Source organism: Somniosus microcephalus, chromosome 10 (assembly GCF_052327205.1).
Source record: "Somniosus microcephalus isolate GS21.2 chromosome 10, FLI_Smic_1.0, whole genome shotgun sequence".
NCBI classification, from domain to species: domain Eukaryota; kingdom Metazoa; phylum Chordata; class Chondrichthyes; order Squaliformes; family Somniosidae; genus Somniosus; species Somniosus microcephalus.
In genome coordinates, this window is record NC_140996.1 from 189,861,841 (window position 1) to 189,888,005 (window position 26,165).

The following is a 26,165-nucleotide window of genomic DNA, read 5'->3' on the forward strand; positions in this document are numbered from 1 at the left end:
ATCCTTGTTTTCAAATCCCTCCATGGCCTCGCCCCTCCCTATCTTTGTAATCTCCGCCAGCCCTACAAGCCTTCGAGATCTCTGCGCGCCTCCAATTCTGGCAGCTTGCGCATCCCCATTTTTAATTGCTCCACCGTTGCTGGTCATGCTTTCAGCTGACTTGGCTCTAAGCTCTGTAACTCCATCCCTAAAACTCTCCACCTCTCTTCCTTTCTCTCCTCCTTTAAAATGCTACTTAAAACCTACCTCTTTGACCAAGCTTTTGGTCATCTGTCCTGATATATCCTTCTATGGCTCGGTGTCAAAATTATTTAACGCTCTCGTTAAGTGTCTTGGGACTTTCTGCTACATTAAAATTGCTATATAAATGGAAGTTGTTAAAATATTCCCATTGCTGATCCAGGTCTTGTCAACACTAGCTGACCATCAGAGTATATGTGCACTGCAGCAGACTACATCACAGTGGCAGCATGTAATGAATGAGTATGTTTATAGGCTTCACTAAAGCTGCTTTTGGTTCTGAAATCTGTTACCTTTCACTTTTCACCAGGCCATCGCTTTGCCTCCTATTGCTAAGTGGCCTTACCAAAATGGTTTTACTTTAAACACCTGGTTTCGCATGGATCCACTAAATAATATAAATGTGGACAAAGACAAGCCATATCTCTACTGGTATGTACTCACAATTTACTTCTGCATAGTAATTGTGTGAATAGGTGTTTTGTAAGAATGCACTTGATAAATTTATGCAAATGGTTTGAGCAGTAAGTGCCTTGTGGTTATCCTACTCTGAATGCAAGTGGCAATATTGTTAATTAAATTACTGTATTTTAAGTAGTAGAAATAGCAGTTTATATGGAATTGGCATGTTTGTGCTCCGTATTTCTTTGCATTGAATTTAGCATTTTTAAAGTCTGTGATAAATGCAATATTTAAAATCCATTACCTCTCTTTTACTCCAAACTTCAATTAGCTCCTGTCTTCTTCTTAGGCAGTCCCTTGGAACCGAGGATGACTTGCTTCCACATTAAAAATGAGTTCTCGGGTGACTGCTGAGTCCAATGCGGGACCTACAGTCTCTGACACAGGTGGGGCAGATGGTGGTTGAAGGGGCAGGTGGGTGGGGTGCTTGGGTTGACATGCACTCCTTGCGCTTGGCTTCCAATTGCTCCCGGCGAAGAGACTCGAGGTATTCGGCGCCTTCCCGGATGCTTCTCCTCCACTTTGTGCGGTCTTGGGCCAGGGATTCTCAGGTGTCGGTGGGGATGTTGCAGTTTTTCAAGGGGGCTTTGAGGGTGTCCTTGAAGCATTTCCTCTGCCCACCTGGGGCTCTCTTGCCGTGTCGGAGCTCAGAGTAGAGTGCTTGTTTTGGGAGTCTCGTATTGGGCATGCGGACGATGTGACCTGTCCATCGGAGCTGATCGAGTGTGGTCAAAGCTTCGATACTGGGGATGTTGGCCTGAGCGAGAACACTGACGTTGGTGCGCCTATCCTGCCAATGGATTTGCAAGATTTTGCGGAGGCAGCGTTGGTGGTACCACTCCAGTGCTTTGAGGTGCCTGCTGTACATGGTCCTTTTCTCTGAGGCATACAGGAGGGCTGATATTACTACTGCTCTGTAGACCATTAGTTTGGTGCCGGGTTTGAGGTCCTGGTCTTCCAACACTCTCTTCCTCAGGCGACCGAAGGCTGCACTGGCACACTGAAGGCAGTGTTGGACTTTGTCATCAACGTCTGCCCTTGTTGACAGTAGGCTCTCGAGGTATGGAAAGTGGTCCATGTTGTCCAAGGCCTTGTCGTGGATTTTGATAATCGGGGAGCAGTACTGTGTGGCGGGGGCAGGTTGGTAGAGGACCTTTGTCTTACGGATGTTTAGTGTAAGGCCCATGCTCTCATACGCTTCGGTGAAGGTGTTAACGATGGTTTGGAGTTCGACCTCCGAGAGTGCGCAGACGCAAGCGCCGTCTGCATACTGTAATTCGACGACAGAGGATGGGACGACCTTGGATCTGGATTGGAGGTGACGGAGGTTGAACAGTTTCCTGTTTGTTCTATATATTAGCTCTACTCCAGTGGGGAGCTTACTGAGGGAGAGATGGAGCATTGCAGCAAGGAAGATCGAGGAGAGCGTTGGTGCGATGACGCAGCCTTGCTTGACCCCGGTCCGTACGTGAATTGAGTCTGTGGTGGAACCGTTGGTAAGGATCACGGCTTGCATGTCGTCATGAAGCAGGCGGAGGATGGTGACAAACTTTTGAGGGCAGCCGAATTCGAGGAGGACACTCCATAATCCCTCACGGTTGACAGTGTCGAAGGCCTTTGAGAGGTCAAAGAAGGCCATGTACAGCGGTTGGTGCTGTTCCCTGCATTTCTTTTGTAATTGGCGCGCGGTGAAGATCGTGTCCATTGTGCCCCTCAGTGGGCGAAATCCACATTGCGACTCTGGGAGGAGCTCTTCAGCCACTCTTGTAATAACTCTTGTATTCAGTTAAGGAGATATCTTGTATAGTAGGTTTAATTAAGAGAATTAAATCAGTTCTTCACACCCTCAAAATTAATTTGGATCAAAGTGCAGCATATTGAAATAGTAATAGCTACGAAGAATGAGACAGGCACATTAAAACCAAAAATCAAAGCAGAAAATCGTGCAAATACACAGCAGATTCATTAGCACCTGGAAAGAAAGGAGGCTAATATTTCTGATTGACACCCATCATCAGATTAATAAAGGAAAGCAGACCAATTCTTCTGCAGGACTGATATAACAAAGAGGGGGAGGGGAACTGGTAAAGGATAAGTCTAAGAATGCTTAAGTACTGTTACAGGCAGCTGCTAATGTATTTAATAACTTCTGATATTTATAAAAGGAAGAACTGGAAAGTGATGAAAAGCTATGGATAAAATGCCTAGGCTGGGATTTTACTAACCTTGGCGGGTCCGTGGTGGGCGACGTTGGTGGCGGGTCCCAACCCTGCTGCTGTGAAATTAATTTCCCAAGATTGGGCTTGTTTAGCCCACCCAGTGCGTTTCCCGGCCAATTAGAGGAAGCGGGTCTGGTGACGTCATTTGATGATGCGTCATCAGCCGGTTTCCTTAAAAGGACCATGGCCAACCTTAATTTGACATTTATGCTGTCAGTGTTCTACAGCATTGAGGTGCTGCAAACACTGACAATGACTGTACAAAAGGCACAGGGCTGCACCCAGACTCTCCCATGACTCCCTCCATATGCTAATGGAGGGAGTCACAGCACGCAGGGAGGTCCTCTTCCCTTCCCATGGGCGGAAGAGACCTCCCCAGGAGATACAGTAACACAGCCTGGTTCCAGAGGAGGGCACAAGCAGGGATGTGGTCAGGAGGACTGACAGTGCCGCAAACGTTTCAATGATCTCAGTAGATCACGAAACATTAGTACAAAGCCACACTCAACCTCATCCTGCTGTGCCTCTCATCACATCCCCATCACTCCGCCTTCCCTACTGTACTCCTGCACATCCTTACTCACACCAACTTACCTTGCATCTCTATCTACATTATCACATCCTCATCTCACTAGCCACCCCTCACACTCCCCCTCATCCTAGTGCAATCATACCAACTAACAGCACACAAAGGTAGGCACTTGGGTGTTTTATGCAATATTCATGTAAAGTTTCTGTTAATGTGGTGTCAAACATTGAAACCTTTATTTTCAATACTTTGCCTTCTTCGACAGATTTGTGTGCACCTTTGGAAGTGGCTTAGTGAGTTGCAGTGAATGGTGAAACATAAAGGTACCCCCCACAATGGTGATGAGTGTGAAAGGAATGGCTTGGGCATTGTAGGGATGCTTTATGGTGGTGCCAACCTGGCGCATCATGTGGCAGCCAGGGTGTACAGCGCCAAGTGAAGTAAATCTGGCCATGGTGAGGTCATCCCTGGCTTCCTGGACAGCAACGTGGTCGGGTGCTGGTACCCTGTGTTCTGTGCAGCATCCGGTGATTGCAGCGAAGGTTGGTGGTGTTGTTGTTGGTGCTGCTGGGGCGGCTGGTGTTGGGCTGATCATGGTGGGATTCTGAGGACCAAGGTGAGAGAGTATAAAGTGCACCCATGCTGATGGAATAGATGGCAGGTGAAGTAGAGATGACAGAAGCGATCTGTCAATGATGAGAGAAGTAATGAGGTCAGACTTACAGCATGGTGAATTTGTTGTGGAAATGCAGTGAGGAAAAGCTTGTGACTGAGGAAAGTGATGATCTGTCAGGTTGGAACTTTTACTGTACATTTGAAGCTGTCAACTCAACAGCTGATTTAATGGCCACTGAACTCCCATCTCAGCTTGACAGATGTGGTCCACGACCAGCGTTGACCCCGTGGGCGAGCATGTAAAATCAAAAGGTGAGCTCAAATGTATTCTTAATGAGCTCTAAACAGGGTCATAATTACCTGAAGTGGGTCCCCTGCCGCTGCGTATCTGGTCTGCTCAGCACTGCCAGACCCGACATTGGGAAAGGTGCGTGGCAGCGGGGTCCCGACCCGCTGGGGGAAAAAAATGCTTTCCCACCCAACCCATCACTGATCGTGCCTGCTGACCCCCGGAAAAGCTCGGCCATAAAGACCCTATCAGTCATGCTGTTAAAAAACATTAGAAAGTCAGAAATGAATAAAAATACTAAAATGGATTGAAACCCAATGAAATGTGAATAGGAAGGACTGGTAGGAGAATGGAGAAGACAGCTAAGGTTTGAAGGTGCTAAAGTCAGTATTCAGACCGGAAGGCTTCACAGTGCTCAGGAGACAGATGAGAAACTCTTCCTGAACTTTGCATTGAGCTTGGTTGGAGCAATGTAGAATATAGAATGACAAACCTGGAAAGATTGGTGTAGGAATGTGAGGGAGAATTAAAGTGGAAAACCACAGGATCGTGCTTACAGATAGAATAAAGAGGCTCAGCAAAACGGTCACTCAATCTGCATTTGTTCTTCGTAATACACAGTAGACCATATTGTATGCAATGAATAGGGTATACTAGATTTACATGTAGTTCCCTGCTGGTGTCTCCCATTCACATTCCACTATGGTCCCCTCCATTGTAAGCTGTTTTACTCATCAGACCAATTAAATACATATTTTGGTTCTGTCTTCACAAAGGAGGACACAAATAACCCCCCAGAGATGTCGGGGAACATAGGGTCTGATGAAAGGGAGGAACTGAAATAAATCAGTATTTGTAAGGAAATGGTGTTAATGAAATTGATGGGACTGAAGGAAGATAAATCCCCAGGGCCTGATAATCTACATCCTAGGGTACTTAAAGAAGTGGCCCTAGAGCTCAAAAGCTCCGTATGTTTTAACATTAGCGCTGGTTTGTACGGCAGTTTTGATGGTACGGCACCAGCTCGGTCCCGTCAGTGCTGGATATCAGAAAGTTTCCTGTATACATTAATGATCTAGACGAAGGAACTAGATGTAATATCTCCAAGTTTGCAGATGTGACAAAGCTGGGTGGGCGTGTATGCTGTGAGGAGGATGCTGAGAAACTCCAGGATGATTTGGACAGGTTGGGTGATTGGGCAGAAGCATGGCAGATGCAATATAACGTGGATAAATGTGAGGTTATCCACTTTGGTGTCAAAAACAGGAAGGCAGATTATTATCTGAATGGCAATAGATTGGGAGAAGGGGAAATGCAACGAGACCTGGGTCCTTGTGCACCAGTTGCTGAAGGTAAGCATGCAGGTGCAGCAGGCAGTTAAGAAGGCAAATGGTATGTTGGCCTTCGTAGCGAGAGGGTTTGAGTACAGGAACAAGGATGTCTTGCTGCAGTTGTACAGGGCCTTGGTGAGACCACACCTTGAGTATTGTGTGCAGTTTTGGTCGCCTTATCTGAGGAAGGATGTTCTTGCCATGGAGGGAGTTCAGCGAAGATTCACCAGGCTGATACCTGGGATGGCAGGAATGACGTATGAGGAGAGATTGGGTCGATTGGGCTTATACTCGCTGGAGTTTAGAAGAATGGGAGGGGATCTCATTGAAACTTATAAAATTCTGACAGGACTGGACAGACTAGATGCAGGAAGGATGTTCCCGATGGTTGGGGAGTCCAGAACCAGGGGTCACAGTCTAAGGATAAGGGGTAAGCCATTTAGGACAGAAATGAGGAGGAATTTTTTCACCCAGAGTGGTGAACCTGTGGAATTCTCTACCACAGAAGGCAGTAGAGGGCAATTCATTAAATATATTCAAGAAGGAGTTAGATATATTTCTTAAGGCTAAAGGGATCAAGGGATATGGGGAGAATGCAGGGACAGGGTACTGAATTTGGGTGATCAGCCATGATCTCATTGAATGGCGGAGCAGGCTCGAGGGGCCGAATGGCCTACTCCTGCTCCTATCTTCTATGTTTCTATCTTCTGTCTTTATATTACCTTTGTACAGTCTGATGAGGCAACCGTTGTATTTCATTCAGCACTTTTTTCTAGTTGTTTTTAAAAATGTGTTCATGGGTCGCCTTGTAGTAGTGGTTAGCATTTCTGCACTCTTGTTTTTTATCTGTTCTCGCCTCCTCTCTTTTGGACAGTCCTTTAAAGGAGTATGTTCTGTTTTCCTTTATAAGTTGACTCCTTTATGCTTTTTTCTTCACAGATCTTGGTGGAACTACTGTGTTTATCCACCATTTTCTGTTTTTATTTCTAATTTGCAGTTTTTTTCTTTTTTTCTCTATGTAAAATCAAATTTTAGCCAAATAGTAAGAGGAATTTGTCTTAATTCTGGCATGGTTATTCCCCCCCCCCCCCCCCCCATTTGACCCTCTCTTGTACAGTTTTCATAGGCAAAATCAGCTCTTGCAGTCCGCCATGTGAGCCTAAGCAACAAGTATTTGTAAGCTTTTTAGCCACAGGGTCACTACATGGCTGATGTCACTATGTGTTCTAACCTGCACACTTTTCACAGCAGCTGCCATGTTCCAGTGTTCACTAGTAGGAGTCTGGCTGATCTTATTTCCTCCCATCTCTTGTTTATGGATACTGAGGTCAGTTGTAGGGCCCCTATCACTGTCCTGAACACAATACAATGAACCTGGGAACCTCCTGCCCTGCATGACTCAATATTGTACCAGGCAGAGCACTATTGTATTGAGGCAGCAGAAGATCTTGGCCCGGATTTTCCGATCAGCAGTGAACGAAATGTGCTAGCCATTCATTACACTTACACTTGCCCATAGACTTTCTGTGGGCTTTTGCACTGCGACTTGAGCAGTTTAGAAATCCATTTCAGCGCGGCACCCTTTACAGGGGATCCTGGGACCTGTGTGAACAGGGCAAGCAACGGTGTGTCTCCTTAACCAATCAGATTGAAGTATCCTTACTGAGCCATGCAGATTTTAAACCAGGAAGTGTAAGTTACAATATCAAATTGTTACAATTGTTACAATTCAATACCAAATCATGTATAGAAAGCAAAATAAAGGTGGGATTAAGAGAGAGATAAGAGACACAGAAAAAGTTTTTTAAAAATTATTTTTTTAATTTTAAAAAATCTCCAACAATAATTAAAATCTGAAGGAATGAGACTCCATACTTTTAAAAGTTAATTTTCAGTGCCAGAGAGGTTGTTTGGCAGTAATTAAGACTTCTCACCGTTAAAAATTCACTTACACTTGAATGGACAAGCCCTAACTTTTTCTGGCATGTTTAGTAGGTATCCAGTGGATAAGTACCGGAACTTCACGTCGTTACATGTATTTCAATGCTGAGTCTCTGGTATAGCGCAGCTTCTGGAGGAACCGGACAGCAACTTCCTGATTTCCGCGTTTAACTATGCTTGTGCAGACATTGGAAGTTGCTGTCGATTTATTTCTTAATAACGGAGAGTGCTGATAGCCTCACCGTTATTCTTACCGCAAAATCCAGGCCCTTATCTCTGGACAACTTTCAAAGGTCTAAGAGAGTTTTAATTATTTTACTTATTTTTTAAGAATAGAAATAAAGGAGGATATAATTTGTGACTTTGCCCAGGGAGCTGGATTGAAAGGATTCAAATAGGGAGTTTTGGGAGAGAGATGGGGTTGGAGCTGGGAGATGATGACACATTTGCGTACTTTATAGAGGAAAAGGAGGATAGCGGTGAGATTTAGAAAGGACGGTGCATCTTTTTGAGAAGAGGGAGGTATTGAAAGGGAAAGGCAGTGCCTGGGCAGACCCTGACTGAGTAAAGCGCCATTTACAATATAAGCAAGCATTGGAGTTAGAAGAAGTGGTTGAATAGGGAGGGGATCAAGGGAACAGGAGGTGGGTATCATGAAAAAGATGAGCTTGGAGAGGGCAGGGGAAGATGGAAGTGAAACTGTATGGTAATGGAATTTGGGATAGGATGGGTGAGAGGCTGTGGGGAGGTCAAGAAGCATGGGGGGAGGTCAATGAGCATCAAGGGTAACGCAGGGATAGTGTCAGAGACAGCTGCAATGGTGGCCAAAATCATAGAGAATCCATGAGCTATTTACATTTGGTATTGCAAATGAGGGTTGAGGAGCAGGGGAAAGAGGTTGGAAGAGGCAATTCATCATGGAGAAAAGAAGTTGAAGGTTGTCTTTGCCCTCCAGGATGATCTTGGAGTAGTAGGATTTGGCTGAGGAGAGCAAAACATGGCAGTGTTTAACTAGGTTGAGCCAGATTTGACGATGAATGACTAGGTTGAGCCAGATTTGACGAATGACTAGAGCAATTATGTGGCAGGTGCACTCAAGTTTGTAACCCTTGGACTAAAGGGAGTTAAGGTGGTGACTGTAACTATGGAATAAGCAGTGATGAAAAGCAGCGAGTTATTTGGTGGGGACAAATGTGTCAAAGTAACAGTTGAGCTGGTCAACAGTGGAAGGGGTGTTATGATGAGTGAAGGGCCAAAGGAGTGAGAATTTGAGGTTGAATTAGTGAAGGAATTGAGGGGGAGACTTTTTTCCATGGGCAGAGGGCGGAAGTAGTAGAAAGTAGAGGAATGTGAGTAGTAAAGGAGATGAGCAAGTGGTCAGACTTGGCCTTGCAACTGATCAAGACTCCTGAAGTATAGAGGCCAGGAGATGGTCGGGTCAAGGGGGTGGTTATGGGTGGGATTGTTTATGTGAAGAGTGAGATTGAATGAAGATGTGAAGGCAGAAGAGAGAAAGCTAGGACAGTTTAGGTGCAGGTGGTAATCACTAAGGATCAAAGTCACTCGGTGCATAGGCAAAAGGAGGAGATCTCGGTGAGAAAGTCGGCATGGGACTTGGGAATACAGTACACAACAAGCACTTTAAGTGAGATGCAAGAAGGATCAAACGGGGTGAGGTGCTGGAAGTAGACAAAGGTGTTATGGAGGTGGAGGTAAATGGTCTTTGTGATGGAGAGGATATGGGTTTGGAACCTCAGCTTGGGGACAAATAGGACACCTAGTTTGGGAACAGTCTGCTTTAACCTAAGGTAGTGGCTGAGGAGGAAGATAGGATTGGTAGTGAAGATATGGAGTTTGTGGCAGGAGTCGAAGATGATGGTTTCAGTCTTCCCAATGTTTAACTGGAAGAAATTGCAGCCCAAGACTGAATGTCGGACAAACAATCTAACAACATAGAGGCAGTAGCGAGGTTGAGAAAAGTGGTGGGGATAGAGCTGGGTGTTGTCATCTGACCCTGTGTCTTCAGATGATGTCGCCAAGGTGTTGTAGGTGAGGAAGAGGAGGAGGCCATGGATAGATCCTTGGGTCACCCTACAAATAATAGTGAGGCAGGAGGAGAAGCCATTGCTGAGCTGCTTCAGCTATGAATAGATAGGTAAGAGTGGAATCAAGTGAGGGCACTTGCACTGAACTGGATAATGGAGGAGAGACATTGGTGGAGTATGGTGGAATACATTGTCAAAGGCTACAGGGAAGTTGAGGAGGACAAAAATTGTATCACTGTCGCAGTCACAGTGGATGCCATTTGATTAGTGAGGGCAGATGGTGGATGTAATGAAAAATAGAGGGATGCGAGTAGTAAGGGAGATGAGGAAGTAGTCAGACTCAGCCTTGCCCAGTGGATGAAACCTGGTTGGAGAGAGTCAAATGTGGAGTTGCAGGAAATGATGGGCACGAATTTAGGAGACATTAACATGTTCAGTGACTTTGGAGAGGAAAGGGAGGTTGGAGATGGGATGGTAGTTTGCAAAAACAGAGGGGTTGACTGAGTTTTTTGAGGAGGACAGTGATAATGGCCCGGACTTTGCGGTGGTAATGACGGTGAAACTGTCAGCGTTCGCCATCATTACTCCTGAAAGTGACATCAACTTCTGGAGTCAGCACACGGAAATCCAGAAGTTGCTGTTAGTCATAAGAACATAAGAAATAGGAGCAGGAATAGGCTATTTGGCCCTTTGAGCCTGCTCCGCCATTCAGTAAGATCATGGCTGATCTTCTATCTCAACTCCATCTTCCCACACTATCCCCATATTCCTTGATTCCTTTAATATCCTAAAATCTATCAATCTCTTGCTTGAATATGCTCAATGACTGAGCAGCCACAGCCCTCTGGGGTAGAGAATTCCAAAGATTCACAACCCTTATTCTGAGCCTGTGACCCCTAGTTCTAGACTCCCCAGCCAGGGGAAACATCCTCCTAGCATCTACCTTGTCGAGCCCTGTAAGAATTTTATATATTTCAATATCACCTCTCATTCTTCTAAATTCTAGGTAATATAGGTCTAGTTCCCTCAATCTCTCCTCAGAGTTCAATCCCCCCACCCCATCCCAGGAATCAGTCTGGTGAACCTTTGTTGCACTCCCTCTATGGCAAGTATATCCTTCCTTGGTAAGGAGACCAAAACTGTACACAGTGCTCCAGGTGTGGTCTCACCAAGGCCTTGTATAATTGCAGTAAGACTTCTTTACTCTTGTACTCCAATCTTTTTGTAATTAAGACCATTTGCTTTCTTAATTGCTTGCTGTACCTGCATGTTAACTTTCAGTGATTCGTGTACAAGGACACCCAGGTCCCTTTGAATACCAACATTTCCCAATCTCTCGCCATTTAAAAAAAATTATTATTTTCTATTTTGCCTACCAAAGTGGATAACTTCACATTTCTCCACATTGTATTCCATCTGCCATGTTCTTGCCCATTCACTTAACCTGTCTATATCATTTTGCAGTCTTTTTGCATCCTTCTCACAACTTATTTTCCATCCTTCTTTGTATTGTCATCAAACTTGGATACATTACACTCCATCCCCTCATCTAAGTCATTGATATAGATTGTAAATAGCTGAGGCGCAAGCACTGATCCTTGCGATACCCTACTAGTTGCAGCCTGCCAACCCGAAAATGCTCCTCTACAGATTGTGCTGTGGAACTCCATAAAGCTGGCAATCAATTCAAATCACAATTCCTGACAAAAACTTCCCCATTACGCTGGAATATTGCTGTTAAACCCCCACGACAATGCTAAGCCTTGTTGAAAGAGGTATAGCGGGGTTTTAACAGTGTATTGATTGCTGAACAATCGTTCTGGCCCTGAAAATCTAATTTTATATTTGTGGAATGCGTCTCATGGACAAGAGGAGCTCAGAGAGGGCATGAGGGGAGATAAAGAAACTAGAGAAGGATGTGGGATCAGGGCTAGGGCAAGGGGGGAGATTTGGCTTGGTGGGTAAGGGGAAAAGGGAAGCATCAGAGGCAGCTGAATGGGTGGTTTCAATCTTGGTGACAAAGAAGTCCATGATTCCCTTGCTACTATTGTTGGAGGTGAGGGTAGAGTGGTTTGACGAGACGATTGATAATGGAGAAAAGAAGCGGGGGACTTATCTTTGCTCTCCAGTATGATCCTGGAGTAGTGGGTGGTTTTGGCAGAGGAGAATGAGGCCCAATGGCGCTTGATGTGGTCCAGCCAGATGAGACGATGGATGACCAAACTAGTTGTTTCAGATACGCTCCAGTCTGTATCCCTTGTACTTGAGGGAGCAAAGATGGGGGCCATATAAGGGAAAACAACCAGGATGGGAGCGAGTAAAGGTTTTTGTGGGGACAAGGCCATCAAAAGGAGATGAATGTGTGATTAAGCAGATTGGCGCTGCAGAAGTAAACACAATTATTAACCACGTCTTGTTGGTCTTGTATTTCATCAATACTTAGATACACTTGTGTTTAAAACTTAATTTACTACTGCTTACAAGGCATATACAATAGTAATAGCCACAAAGCCATTCGGTGCTCTCAAATTTATTTCTCAGCCTCAACTGACTTATGTTACATAATAACGATAATAAGCTAATGATGATACCTTGCTGTCATGTAAATTGAATTGACTTGAGACTGTGATTTTTTGTTTTGGTATTTTGTTTAAGATAAGAATTTTTTAATAAGCTTATGTACAGTATTATTTTTAAAAGATGTATTGCTTTCACTGCTGCCCCCTACTGGAAAGGATTATGAACTGTCTATTTTGCAATATAGAATGTAAGTGTTGCAATCCTGTTATAAACTGGTGTTCTTATAGTGAAGGAGTCTTGTCATTTATTTTGACAACTGCTTCCTTGAGCTCTCAGTTTCACAAAATGTATCTGTAACTTAATTAATGCTGAATATTGTATATACAACAGGCATGGTGATGCTTGTGATTTTGCTATTTTAACAGATAAAAATATTATCAGTAACTTTATTCATTAGCTGAACAATGTGAACACAATTTTGATACGTGTATTCGAGCAGTAATTTGGTGGATACTTTTGAAATGTTACCTACTGAGTAAAGTTTACAAAAAATATTCATCTTCAAGTGCATTTGTGTCCATACATACTGCAACTTACAAAGCTTAGCTTCCTTCCAAATGCACTTGAAATAACTTCCTCTTGCCACAAAAGATTGAGTTTTGCTCTGCAGACATCATCGCAAAGATGGCCGTAGACGCTGCTCACAAAGAATATTCCTTGTGAGGTTAATTTTATTGGGAGAGTCAAAATCTTGGACAGGTAGTTATATTCTGAATATTTATAGAAAACTTCCATGCATCTGTAAAAATGATTATTTTATTATACCTATATATAGAATACAACTGCTTAATCAACAACAAATTCATAGCATTTTGTGCATCTAGTTGATTTCCTGCTCATCTTATTTATAAGGTTCATGTTTTGTTACAAACTAGTTGTGTAATTCATTTTTATAAAGTACTGTATCAATATTGCATTTTATTTCTTTATATCAAAAAGAATGATTTAGTGGACTTCATGCTTTAAACGATAAACTGAGAGGAACCACAGGTAAAATTGCATGCCATCCCAGTTTGTAAGTGGTTCTGAGTGCGATGATTTGTGTGTAGGGAGAAACAGTGACGATGGCTGGATAATGGTAGTCTACAAGAGGCTTAGTAATGGTTCTGATTTAGAAAAGAAAAAGACTCATTATAGCTTTTATTATAAAAATTAGAAGGGATCACTGCTAAGGTTTGATTTTAGATAGAGGTTTGGAGCACTTCTTTGAAGAAATTAGCAAAAGTAAGTTCTTTGATAAGTTATGTTTGCTATTGGTTGTTTTTTGCACTAGTCTCATGGTAATGTTATTAAGTTAAATTAAATTTGTTTACCATGACATATTTATTGCAGTCAAAGGGAAAATTGCGTGCAGCCGAAGCAGATTTATGATAACTTGGGTTATTTTGTTTAAAATCTATAGCTAGATTTACTGCCAGTTATTAAGTGCTGTGCAGATAGAATTAAAATGTTGTTGCATTATTTTGCTTAAAATCATAATGCTGTTTGAAGTAATAACAATAACAACTATGCAAATGTAAATGATGGTAAATCTAAATGTACAGTCTACTCTTAATTTGTAGTTGTTTCATTCAAATCAACTGTTAATTAAAATTAAAATTTCTCCCATTGAAAATAAATTAAACATTGTTCCTTCACTTGAACCTCTTAATTAGAATTATAGGCTAATTTCAATTCAAATTTCCACTCCAAATGACTCTGGACGTAAATGAATTTGACAAAACCAACCCTGTTTAGCATTGTGGGTCAACTGCTTCAGAGACTGCCATGCAGTCAAATCTTGGTCCTGACATAAAGAGGCAAGTGACAGAAATTGCTGACAACTGGTTGTGTGATAACATTGTTGAAATGTTATCTTATTATGAACTAAAGTTGTCTTTAATCTGGCTTAAATTGACCTTTTTGAAAAGTTGCACCTAAGCCGAATGCTGGTTTTCATCTCCAAAAAGAAAGGAGTGGGTAACTGGTTCTCATTTTGAGGAGTGGCTGCGTCACTTCGGCTGAAGCATGGGTTTGCACGGCAGAAGCATTGCCTAGATGGTTGATAACTAGGGGTACTCATGAAGTCTCTTTGCCTAAAAGCAGAATCCATTGGCAACTATATTTGGCACTGTAAATTCATCCCATCAGCAGAGGAAGCAGCTGCATCTGACGCAGTCAAAGATCCCACACAGGCACCAATGGCCGACTCAGAAGCAGTGAATCACTTTGAATGCGTGAGTTCTCTGTTGCAACTGCCAGCAGAAATGAGCTTTGAATCCATTTTCAGTGTTGATAAGGAAGTCTTGATGTTGGTACTCTGAGTGATAGTGAAGAGGCTCAAGTGAGTGGATTTACTGAGCAAACAGAGAGGTAGAGGAACCAGCCCTCACCATTGAAAATGCCTACCTATTGCTCAGTTAGTAGCTGACAACTAAGTCAGATGTCCTAATAGAACTTTTGTCTGCACTAAATAGCTTATGGACCAATGTGGTATCAGCAGCAAATTTTGGAAAATGACTGAACTTTATATTTTGCTGTTCATACAGTGCTCTAGTTTCAATCACATTGTTTCAATTGTTGCTTTGATGTGTTATGAAGTTTTCTAATATTTCAATAGCAATTTGCTATGGTGTTTCATGAAATTTCCTTAATTCAAACTATTGGATAATTTTGATTTTTTTTGAGCAAAAACAACTTTGAATTAATAGGAGTAGACAGTATATTCTTTATGATCAGTAGTCCAATCTAAAATGTAAAGTGATATTCTTGGAGAGGTACTTATATGGGCTTCAGCAACTGTAAGAAAATTGGTGACGGCCAGTGAGATATGGGACATCAGTTGAATCAAAGAGTTTCTTTTCTGATGCGGCAAACTGCAATAGCAAAGATCAAGAGTGAGGCAAAATTTGAATTGCTGTTTCATTTACCTAAAAGTTCAGTGGTTCAATCCTTGTTTCAAAATCTATTTTTTTGGTACTGTTTAATTATAAATAAGGATATTAGTTGCATTGAACTGTAAACCTATGGGGGTAGGTTTTTAACTTGCCAACTGGGTGTAAAACTGGTGTTGTGGATCGACCGGCCACTATAAAAATCGCCTGTTTTTCCTGTCCACTGATATCAGCTGATCTGCAACACCAGGATGGCATGTTGAAAATCTACCCAATGCTTCTGTGGTATTATTTGCTATTGTAAAAAGAGTTTTGTACTGTAGTGTAAGCTTAATTAAGTCATTTTAGATATAAGGGGGGGAGGTTAATTGTTACCCTCTGAGGTGTGTACCTCGGTGAGGACATAGTATAAAAAAGCTACAGATTCTGAATTGGAGGAGAAAATGTCCAATTACAGGGACTGCTGTTTAACTGTTAGGAGAATCGAATGAAATTGTAACAAAGGGTTTTAATGTCATCAAAACTCCGTGACTAAATTATAGTCGTTTTTTTTAGTATAGAGACTCCCTTTTTTAATGTTTTTTTTTGGATTCAACATGACATACCATCCCTGACTGGGTGGGTAAGCCTTCTGATCTCTGGCCTCAACCAATACTGGTCTGAAACTAGGATGCACACAAAAGCCATTTGGGTGACGCTTTCTCTGTCTTCCCTTCCCTTACCTAAAATGAAACTAGTGGCCTCTGCTCAGCATCTTTCAGAGATGAAATTGGGAAGCCAGAGTGTGTGGAATGATATTTTCTTACTGGTTATAAAATTGATGAGTATTAATTTAATGTTATGTAAAAGTGTACCTAATGAGCCATGATTTATCTGCGATGAACCTGTATATTTTTTGAAGAGATACAATTTTGTCATTATTTAATTTGCAGCTTTCGAACGAGCAAAGGAGTTGGCTATTCAGCACATTTTGTTGGAAACTGTTTGATTGTGACATCCTTGAAGTCAAAAGGAAAAGGTTTCCAGCATTGTGTGAAGTATGATTTTCAACCCAGAAAGGTAAATATATGATACAACTAACAAATTTATAGACTGAAGAATGCATTTTGTAGATGATAAATAGTCAAAAAGTATGTTTTTTTTTACTTAGTCAATGTAGTAGGTCTGGTTTTTGTATCTCATTGTCTTCCCTGATTTATATTAAATGTCAAAACTTGTATGTTATAAGTTGTTGTACATAGCCTACGATTATTAAAAAATCTTAGTTAAAATATAGTTACATACTTTTATAATGAGACAGTTGTGCTTCAAATGTTTCCAATACAAATTTACCCTGTGCTGTACTCTCTTACTTCGTGTAATAGAATACAACAACAAGCTGACAGGGTGCCCGCCTTGGTTCAGTGGTAGCACTCTTGCCTCTGAGTCAGAAGGTGGTGGGTTCAAGTCCCACTCCAGAGACTTGAACACATAATCTGGGCAGATACTTCAGTGCAGTATTGAGGGAGTGCTGCACTGTCAAAGGTGGCCGTGAAAGATCTCACGCCACTTTTCAAAGAAGAGGTCTCCCCGGTGTCTGGCCAATATTTATCTTTCAACCAACATCACTAAAACAGATTAATTGGTCATTATCTCATTGCTTTTGTGGAACCTTGCTGTGTGCAAATTGGCTGCTGCATTTCTGCATTACAAAAGTACTTAATTGTCTATAAAAGCCTGAGACGACGGATGTCCTGAAAGGCGCTATATGAATAGGAGTTCTTTCTTTACTTTTGAGAGATGAAAGTAGTGCAGGACTATATTTGTGTACTATTCAAACAGCTGAGCCCAAGCTGATCTACTGTCAAATAGAATCAATATTAAAGATAATTACCCAAAGAATGGTTTTCTTTAAGGCATATAAAGTAACCTCAAAGGACAGGCAAAATTCTACTTATGTTTGTTATTGATAAGAGGAATACTCATTTACAGCAACTGATTGCTTTACTTGATGCACAATGAATGCCTAGCATTGAGCAGTTGTCAGATTTCACTAATGTAGGTGATACAGATAATTTATGTGTATATTCTTATTTTGCAGTGGTACATGATCAGCATTGTGCACATCTACAATCGCTGGAGAAATAGTGAGATTCGTTGTTATGTCAATGGTCAGCTGGTTTCCTATGGAGATATGGCTTGGCATGTCAACACTAATGATGTAAGTTCAATGTTTGCCTTGGGGAATAAACAAAATAGCTGGGTTGAATGAGCAAGCACTTGTACAGGTGGTGATTGGAAGATGAGGGATCAGGATACACTAAGCTTATTATATTTATCATACTTCCACTTGTTAGTGTTTTCAGAAGAAATTCTATAATACTAAATCTGACGCCCAAAAAAAACGTTTTTACTTTTTTAACATAGTGGGGTGCTATGCAATGGAAGATAAAGTGAGCATAGACTGTTTGCAGTTGTTTAATGTTTTGATGCCTAAATTCTTATTTTTGTGGCTTTGTGCAACAACACTGCTGGTTGTGTCGGGGTTGCCAATGTCGAATCAAGCCTTGGAGGGGGTGCAGAGGAGATTTACTAGAATTGTACCAGAGATGGGGGACTTCAGTTATGTAGAGAGACTAGGGAAGCTGGGATTGTTCTCATGCCTATCTATCCAATCAAAGGGGTTTTGATAGAATAAATATGGAGAAAAAATTGCCACTGGCAGGAGGGTCAGTAATCAGAGCACCTAGATTTAAGTTAATTGGCAAAAGAACCAGAGGGGAGATAAGAATTTTTTTTACATTGCGGGTTATGATGATCCGGAATGCACTGTCTGAAAGGGTGGTGGAAGCAGATTCATTAGTAATTTTCAAAAGATTAATTGGATATATATTTGAAAAGGAAAAAAATGCAGGGCTATGGGTAAAGAGCAGGGGAGTGGGTCTAATTGAATAGCCGGCATAGGCATGATGGGCCGAATGGCCTCCTTTTGTGCTGTATGATTAAGCTGCAGTCTTTTGGTTCGGCTGGAAAATGTTTGTTTATGATCTGTTTGTTTTAACTGATACCAAATGTAATCTTACAAAATAAAGTTATACCATGCTTGGTTCATAATGCATAAACATTTATTATTGTGTTACTTGTTTTCTTTGTGTAGAGTTTTGACAAATGCTTTCTGGGTTCATCAGAAACTGCAGATGCAAATAGAGTATTCTGTGGCCAGCTTGGAGCAGTGTATGTGTTCACTGAAGCACTTAACCCAGCACAAATATTTGCAATACATCAGTTAGGACCTGGATACAAGGTATGTCTATATGGCTTCTCGAGAATTAAAGTTTTTTTTTAACTGTGTAATATTAACTGTGTGTATGCAGTGTATTTACTGAAATTTGAACGTGAAATTTACAATAATGATGTTAAAGGTACAAGTTCACAAGATAGATACAGATGAGTGAAACTATTTGTCCGATCTCTCATCTGCTGAGAATAAAAAACTTACATTCTCTCCATCGTGTTATGAATTGTCATTTGAAGACTTTAAGGTTTTTGCTTTCACTACTTTACCCAGAAGACCAGTTGTACAGTCGTTGCATAAAGAAATTCTTCCTGATATCTGTCCAAACTTCCAATTCACCAGGATTAATCCAGACCCCCTTGTTCTTTTCTCCTGGCATACCTTAACATGGCGCTCTGGGTTAACTGTATCTATGCCTTTGAACATCTTGTATACTTCTATAAAAGTCCTTCTCAATCACCTATTTCCAAGGATAAAGAGCTCCAGTTTCTCCAGTCTTTCTTCATAACTCAATCCTTTGATGCTAAGGAGTTTTTGCCCTTGTATCAACGGCATGCGCCATTATTCCAGTGTAGAAGTTCCAGGAAATAATGCGTAAATGGGTTATGCTATTATTTACGCTGCACCATAATTTACTCGGACTTTAGCTCCCCTCTGCCGATGCCCTCACTGAAATCTGGAAAAGTTCATTATCATAGCTCCAACCAGTTGACTGCGATTGCAAATGTTCTGGATTTACACCTGTATTCTCGTTGCAGTTGCTTGGAATGAAAAATAATGGCGCAGGTGACCTGGTACTGATGTGATTTATGGCCCTCACATGACTCTCAGGCTGAGAGGACAACAAAGGGACCATTAAAGCTGTAGAGCCTCATCTCTGCAATTTGGAACTTTTCTCAGATTTTGTTTCAGTTTTGGTAGTGCCAGATTTGCCTTCTGAGAGTGACTCAAAGCAATACTTTTAGGACACCCACCCCTCTCTGTGTTAAGAAGGTGAAAGGATTACAATGATCTATCAACTGGGCTTTCCCCTGTTCTTAATTGTCATGGATGATCTGGAAGAGGAGCAAAGGAAGGAGGCACCATGGCCGAAGACTACATCACAAAAAATTAGCATGCAGGTACAGCAAGTAATTAGGAAGGCAAATGTTGGCCTTTATTGCAAAGGAAATGGAGTATAAAAGTAGGGAAGTCCTGTTACAACTGTACAGGGCGTTGGTGAGACCACACCTGGAGTACTGCGTACAGTTTTGGTCTCGTTATTTAAGGAAGGATATACTTGCACTGGAGGCAGTTCAGAGAAGGTTCACAAGGTTGATTCCAGAGATTGAAGGGGTTGTCTTATGAAGAAAGGTTGAGCAGGTTGGGCCTATACTCATTGGAGTTTAGAAGAATGAGAGGGGATCTTATTGAAATATATAAGATTCTGAAGGGGCTTGACAGGGTAGGTGCAGAGAGGATGTTTCCCCTCGTCGGGGAATCTAGAACTAGGGGGCATAATTTCAGAATAAGGGGGACACCCTTTTAAATCGGAAATGAGGAGGAATTTCTTCTCTGAGGGTTGTGAATCTTTGGCATGCTCTTCCCCAGAGAGGCTGGGTCATTGAATATATTTAAGGTGGAGATAGACAGATTTTTGAAAGGTAATGGAGTCAAGGGTTATGGAGAGCGGGCAGGGAAGTGGAGTTGAGGCCAAGATCAGATCAGCCATGATCTTATTGAATGGCGGAACAGGCTCGAGGGGCCAAATAACCTACTCCTACTCCAGCTCCTACGTCTTATGTTCTTAAGTTGCTACGTGGAAACTGCCCACATAAACTTGTCAATGTAATTGCATCCTCCCTCCCTTCTGTGTAGGATTTTTTTAATCTCGCTGTAATTTTTTTTCAGTAATGTATCTTTGTCCTTGACTTTACTTTTTCCTTTTCTATTCTTACACTGAATCTAATTATATTTGTGGTCACTGCTTTCCAAATGTTCTGCTGCTTTTAGGTCGCCTACTTGTTCTGCCTCATTACTTGCAAGTAGGTCAAGTACATCTTCCTTCCTTGTTGGAGTCAGAACATAATGACAGAAAACAGCACAGAACACATTGCAGAAAACATTTTATCTCAGATTTTCCATATCGCAGTTTATTTTGGATAATTAAAATCTACAATTCTAACTTTTTTCTCTGCTTTTTTATGAAGCTGCAGCATTCATGCATATATTTTATGACATTTTTATACATTTAGGTACGCATATATGTAAGTTGTGAAGTTGTAGATATAATTTATGAATAGGTGTCAATTCAAATATTTTAGAAACATAGAAAAATAGGAGCAGGAGTAGGCCATTCGGCCCTTCGAGCCTGCCCCGCCATTCAATATGAGGCTGATCCTCTATCTCAATATCATATTCCTGCTCTCTCCCCATACCCCTTGATGCCTTTCTGTCTCCTTCTTAAATATATTCAGTGACTTGGCCTCCACAGCCTTCTGTGGTAGAGAATTCCACAGGTTCACCACTCTCTGAGTGAAGAAATTTCTCCTCATCTCAGTCCTAAATGTCCTACCCCGTATCCTGAGACGACTGACCCCTCATTCTAGACCCCCTAGCCAGGGGAAACCTCCTCCCTGCATCCAGTCTGTCTAGCTCTGTCAGAATTTTATAAGAAGCCATTGCATGATTAAGGTTACATTTCTATAGATATTTTATGAGGTTATTGTATATTTAGGTATTTAATTACACACATTTTATGAGACTATGCATTCCTATATGTAATTTATTTGTCACTGCACATCATGACTGCATGGGTCCTTTGGGAGAAATGTATCGCCATATCTGCTAGTACTCTGAGTATTGCAGTTTGAAGGGCTGAAGCAGATTGTTTGGTCCTGGGTTGTGGGATTAGTTAGATTTGAGGGCAACCAAATAAATCCTGAATGCTGGAGTTTAGATTTGGTGCTCCTCATGGCTGATGGATGGGTTGCTTCTTTGAGGGGTTTTCCACAAGTGAGCACCAGATTCTATGGTATTTCCCCAATTCCAGGTGGCCGTCTTCTTTTGTATGGTAGTAGCAAAGCAAATCAAATGTCAATATCTAAGTTGGATATCCAGGCCAAAGCTTCCGGTGTAACAGCGTGAATATCTTGGAGGCTGCCTGCAAATTTCCTCTGGGGACAGTGCTCAATGATGTGCTCCAGGGTCTGATCAGGAGCTCCACAGTCGCATGATGGGGATGCTTTAACCTTGCATCTATGGAGAAGGTGGCAGCATTTACCATGACCAGTTCTGAGGCGGTTGATGGTTGTCCATTGTTTGCGAGGAAGGTTTGATACTTCAGGTTGTACTGTAGGGTCCTCTATAAGGAATCCATTCCATATGTCACAGTTCTTCCAAGCATTTCGCCATCGGTCATCAAGGCTGAGGGGAGATCGCTGAAGGGCTTCAGCGATGGTCCAAAATGGCTGCCTAGATTTGAGACGGGTTGGTGGTAGGTTGTTCAAGTCGGCCTGGATCGGCATGTCTTTGCTGGTGTCGCGGTTGTATTCTCTGGAGACTGCATATTCGCGGTGTAGGTGTGGTGGTGCGATGTTTGCAAGCACGGGCAGCCAAGGTGATGGTGTCGATAGAAGCATACCGATAATTCTCATATTAGAATTCAGCTGGATGTCAACGGATTTGACATGCGGACTTGATGGCCATGCCGGAGAGCAGTATTCCGCTGTAGAGTACACCGAGGTGAGTGCTGCTGTACGGAGGGTTTGAGCGTCTGCTCCCCACGTGGACCCGCTGAGTTTCTGGATCAAGTTGACCCTACTTTTTAGTTTCTCCCCAAGGTTCTGGAGATGTTGCCTGTATGACAGGGTGCGATCAAGCGATAAATAGGAGGGTTTTTTGGCATGGTTTACCTCTGCGCTGCAGAAGGAGACTTTCAAAGCTTGGTTTGCTTGATGGGTGTTGAGGTGGAATGTCGAGGTGATGGTCTTTTGCGGGTTTGGCTGAAGTCGCCATTGGCGGAAGTAGGCCTCCATCCTCTGTAAATCACTGGTTAGGGTCTGTTCAGTGATGGACAGATTCATGTTTTGCGTGGCCAAGGCAATGTCATCATCGTATACAAACTTGCGGGACTCGGTTTCAGGCAGGTCACTGGTGTAAACGTTGAATAACATGGGTGCCAGGACAGAACCCTGTGGGAGTCCATTGTTTAATGTCCTATATCTGCTCTTCTGGGTGCCAGAGTACACACAGAAGCGTCGGTTGGTCCAGATGGTGTTTACCCAGAATTTCAGGTGGTGACCAGGCATCACTCGCTCTGATTATCAAGAAAAAATCCATGTGCTTCAGCCATGTGTTGTGGCTGGAGCTGCACACCGCCATAGAGGGAGCATGTAATTTCTTAGTAGCGAGAGTCATGCTTGCCTGCTTGTTGTTTGGGTGGGAGGACTTTTCTAACCAGTAGGCAGGCCCAGCAAGCACTGAACTGGGTCCTCTAGAACGGTCAGACCAGTCATGCTGCTGGTGATTTCTTGTGCTTATGTCCAGAATGGCTGGATATGGTTGGGAGAGACATGCCCTTCTTTCTCCTTGTTAACTAGTAATTGCTTGCTATTGGGTCTCCCCCTGTCACTAGACACATAAGTACATAAGAAATAGGAGCAGGAGTAGGCCATTTGGCCCTTCGAGCCTGCTCCGCCATTCAACAAGATATTCTACCTCATCTCCACTTTCCCGCACTATCCCCATATCCCTTCATTCCTTAATATTCCAAAATCTATCGATCACTGCCTTGAATATACTCAATGACTGAGCCTCCACAGCCCTCTGGGGTAGAGAATTCCAAAGATTCACAACCCTCTGAGTGAAGAAATTTCTCCACCTCATTCCTAAATGGCTGACCCCTTATTCTGAGACTGTAACTCCTGGTTCTCGACTCCCCAGCCAGGGGAAACATCCTCCTTGCATCTACCCTGTCAAGCCCTGTAAGAATTTTGTATGTTTCAATGAGATCACCTCTCATTCTTCTAAACTCTAGAGAATATAGGCCTAGTCTACTCAATCTCTCCTCATAGGACAACCCCCCCATCCCAGGAACCAGTCTGGTGAACCTTCATTGCACTCCCTCTATGGCAAGTATATCCTTCCTTAGGTCAGGAGACCAAAACTGTACACAATACTCCAGGTGTGATCCCACCAGGGCCCTATATAATTGCAGTAAGATGTCTTTACTCTTATACTCAAATCCTCTTGTAATAAATGCCAACATACCATTTGCTTTCCTAATTGCTTGCTGTACCTGCATGTTAACTTTCAGTGATTTGTGTACAAGGACACCCAGGTCCCTCTGAACAACAACATTTCCCAATCTCTCACCATTTAAAAAATACTCTGCTTTTCTATTTATCCTACCAAAGTGGATAACTTCACATTTCTCCATTATATTCCATTTGCCGTGTTCTTGCCCACTCACTCAGCTTGTCTATATCCCCTTGAAGCCTCTTTGCATCCTCCTCACAACTTACATTCCCACCCAGCTTTGTATCATCAGCAAACTTGGATATATTACATTTTGTCCCCTCATCTAAATCATTGATATAGATTGTGAATAGCTGAGGCCCAAGCACTGATCCTTGCGGTACCCTACTAGTTACAGCCTGCCAACCTGAAAATGACCCGTTTATTCCTACTCTCTGTTTTCTGTCTGGTAACCAATCCTCACACCATGCTAGTATATTACCCCCAATCCCATGAACCCTAATTTTGTTTAATAACCTCTTGTGTGGCACCTTATCAAATGCCTTCTGAAAATCCAAATACACCACATCCACTGGTTCCCCCTTATCTATTCTGCTAGTAACAATCTCAAAAAACTCTTAACAGATTTGTCAAACACGATTTCCCTTTAATAAATTCATATTGACTCTGCCCAAGCCTATTATTATTTTCTAAGTGCCCTGTTACCACGTCCTTAATAATAGATTCTAACATTTTCCCTACTACTGATGTCAGGCTAACTGGTCTGTAGTTCCCCGTTTTCTCTCTCCCTCCTTTCTTAAATAGTGGGGTTACATTTGCTACCTTCCAATCCGCGGGAACCGTTTTAGAATCTATAGAATTTTGGAAAATGACAACCAATGCATCCACTATCTCTATAACCACCTCTGTCAAAACTGTAGGATGTAGGCCATCAGGTCCAGGGGATTTATCAGCTTTCAGTCCCATTAATTTCTCTAGTACTATTTTTTTACTAATACTAATTTCTTTCAGATACCTCATTCTCACTAGAGCCTTGGTTCTCCAATATTCCTGGGAAGTTTTTTGCGTCTTCTTCCATGAAGATAGATGCAAAGTATTTATTTAAATTCTCTGCCACTTCCTTATTCCCCATTATAATTTCTCCTGTCTCAGCCTGGAAGGGACCCACATTTATTTTCGCTAATCTTTTCCTTTTTACATACCTACAGAAGCTTTAACAGTCTGTTTTTATGTCTCTCACTAGTTTACTTTCATATTCTATTTTCTCTTTCTTTATCAATTTCTTGGTCCTCCTTTGCCGAATTCTGAATTCTCAGGCTTACTACTCTTTTTGGCAACCTTATAAGCCTCTTCCTTTGATCTAATCTCTTCTTTAACTTTTGTTAGCCATGGTTGGACCACTTTTCCTGTGTGGTTTTTGTGCCTTAAAGGAATGTATATTTGTTGTAAATTATGTATTCTTTAAATGCTAGCCATTGCTTGTCTAACGTCATACCTTTTAATGTAGTTTCTGAATCTACCGTAGCCAACTCGCCCCTCATACCTACGTAGTTTGCTTTGTTTAGATTTAAGACCCTAGTTTCGGATTTAACTGAATCACTTTCAAACACAATGTAAAATTCTATCATATTATGGTCACTCTTCCCTTAAGGCCCCTTTACTACAAGGTTATTAATTAACCCTTTCTTGTTGCGCAATACTAGATCTAAAATAGCCTGTTCCCTAGTTGGTTCCTCAACATACTGATCTAGAAAACTACCTTGCATACATTCCATTAATTCATCCTCCACACTATACCTGCAAATTTGGTTTGTCCAGTCTATATGTAGATTAAAGTCCGCCATGATTACAGGAAACTTTGTGTTATCCAGAGGCGAACCGTCCAGCAAGCTCGAGCCACCGGCAAAAATCAGGAGCCGTTTTTTATTCTTTTCGTTTCTTTTCTTTGCTTTTTTTGAACTGTCAAGCTCTGCAACGTCTGTAGCTAAGCAACAGCTTCAGTTACAGACGCTACAGAGACGCTTGCCGACTGTTTAGAGGCTGGGTTTGTTGATGTTTCAACATTAGCTCTGGAGTGTACGGCAGTTTTGAGGGAACGGCAGCAGCTCGGTCCCATCGGTGCCGGATAGCACAAAGTTTCCTGTACTGTATTACCCTTGTTGCATGCGCCTCTAATTTCCTGATTTATACACTGCCCTACATTACAACTACTGTTTGGGGGCCTATAAACAACTCCCACTAATGTTTTCTGCCCCTTGCTGTTTCTTAGCTCCACCCAAATTGATTCTACTTCTTGATTATCGGAGCTAAGATCCTTTCTCTCTACTGTTTTTATCCCATCCTTTATTATCAGGGCTACCCCTTTTCCTTTTCCATTTTGCCTATCTCTCCTAAATGTTAAGCATCCTGGAATATTTAGTTCCCAGCCTTGGCCACATTGCAACCACATCTCTGTAATGGCTATTAGATCAAACCTATTAATTTCTATCTGCGCTATTAATTCATCTATTTAGTTGCGAATGCTTCACG

The 26,165-nt window shown here is 42.1% G+C and overlaps 1 protein-coding gene across 2 annotated transcripts in view; it reads left to right on the forward strand.

The window, feature by feature from the left end:
• Window positions 1–26,165, forward strand: part of LOC147111942 (neurobeachin-like) — a 1,011,877-nt gene that overhangs the window by 222,781 nt on the left and 762,931 nt on the right. For both annotated transcript variants that reach the window (XM_085999351.1, XM_085999350.1), the window contains exons 5-8: window positions 551–672; window positions 16,057–16,183; window positions 17,205–17,324; window positions 18,261–18,407. In XM_085999351.1, the coding sequence (XP_085855477.1) occupies window positions 551–672; window positions 16,057–16,183; window positions 17,205–17,324; window positions 18,261–18,407 (516 nt within the window). The remainder of the gene's footprint in view (window positions 1–550; window positions 673–16,056; window positions 16,184–17,204; window positions 17,325–18,260; window positions 18,408–26,165) is intronic.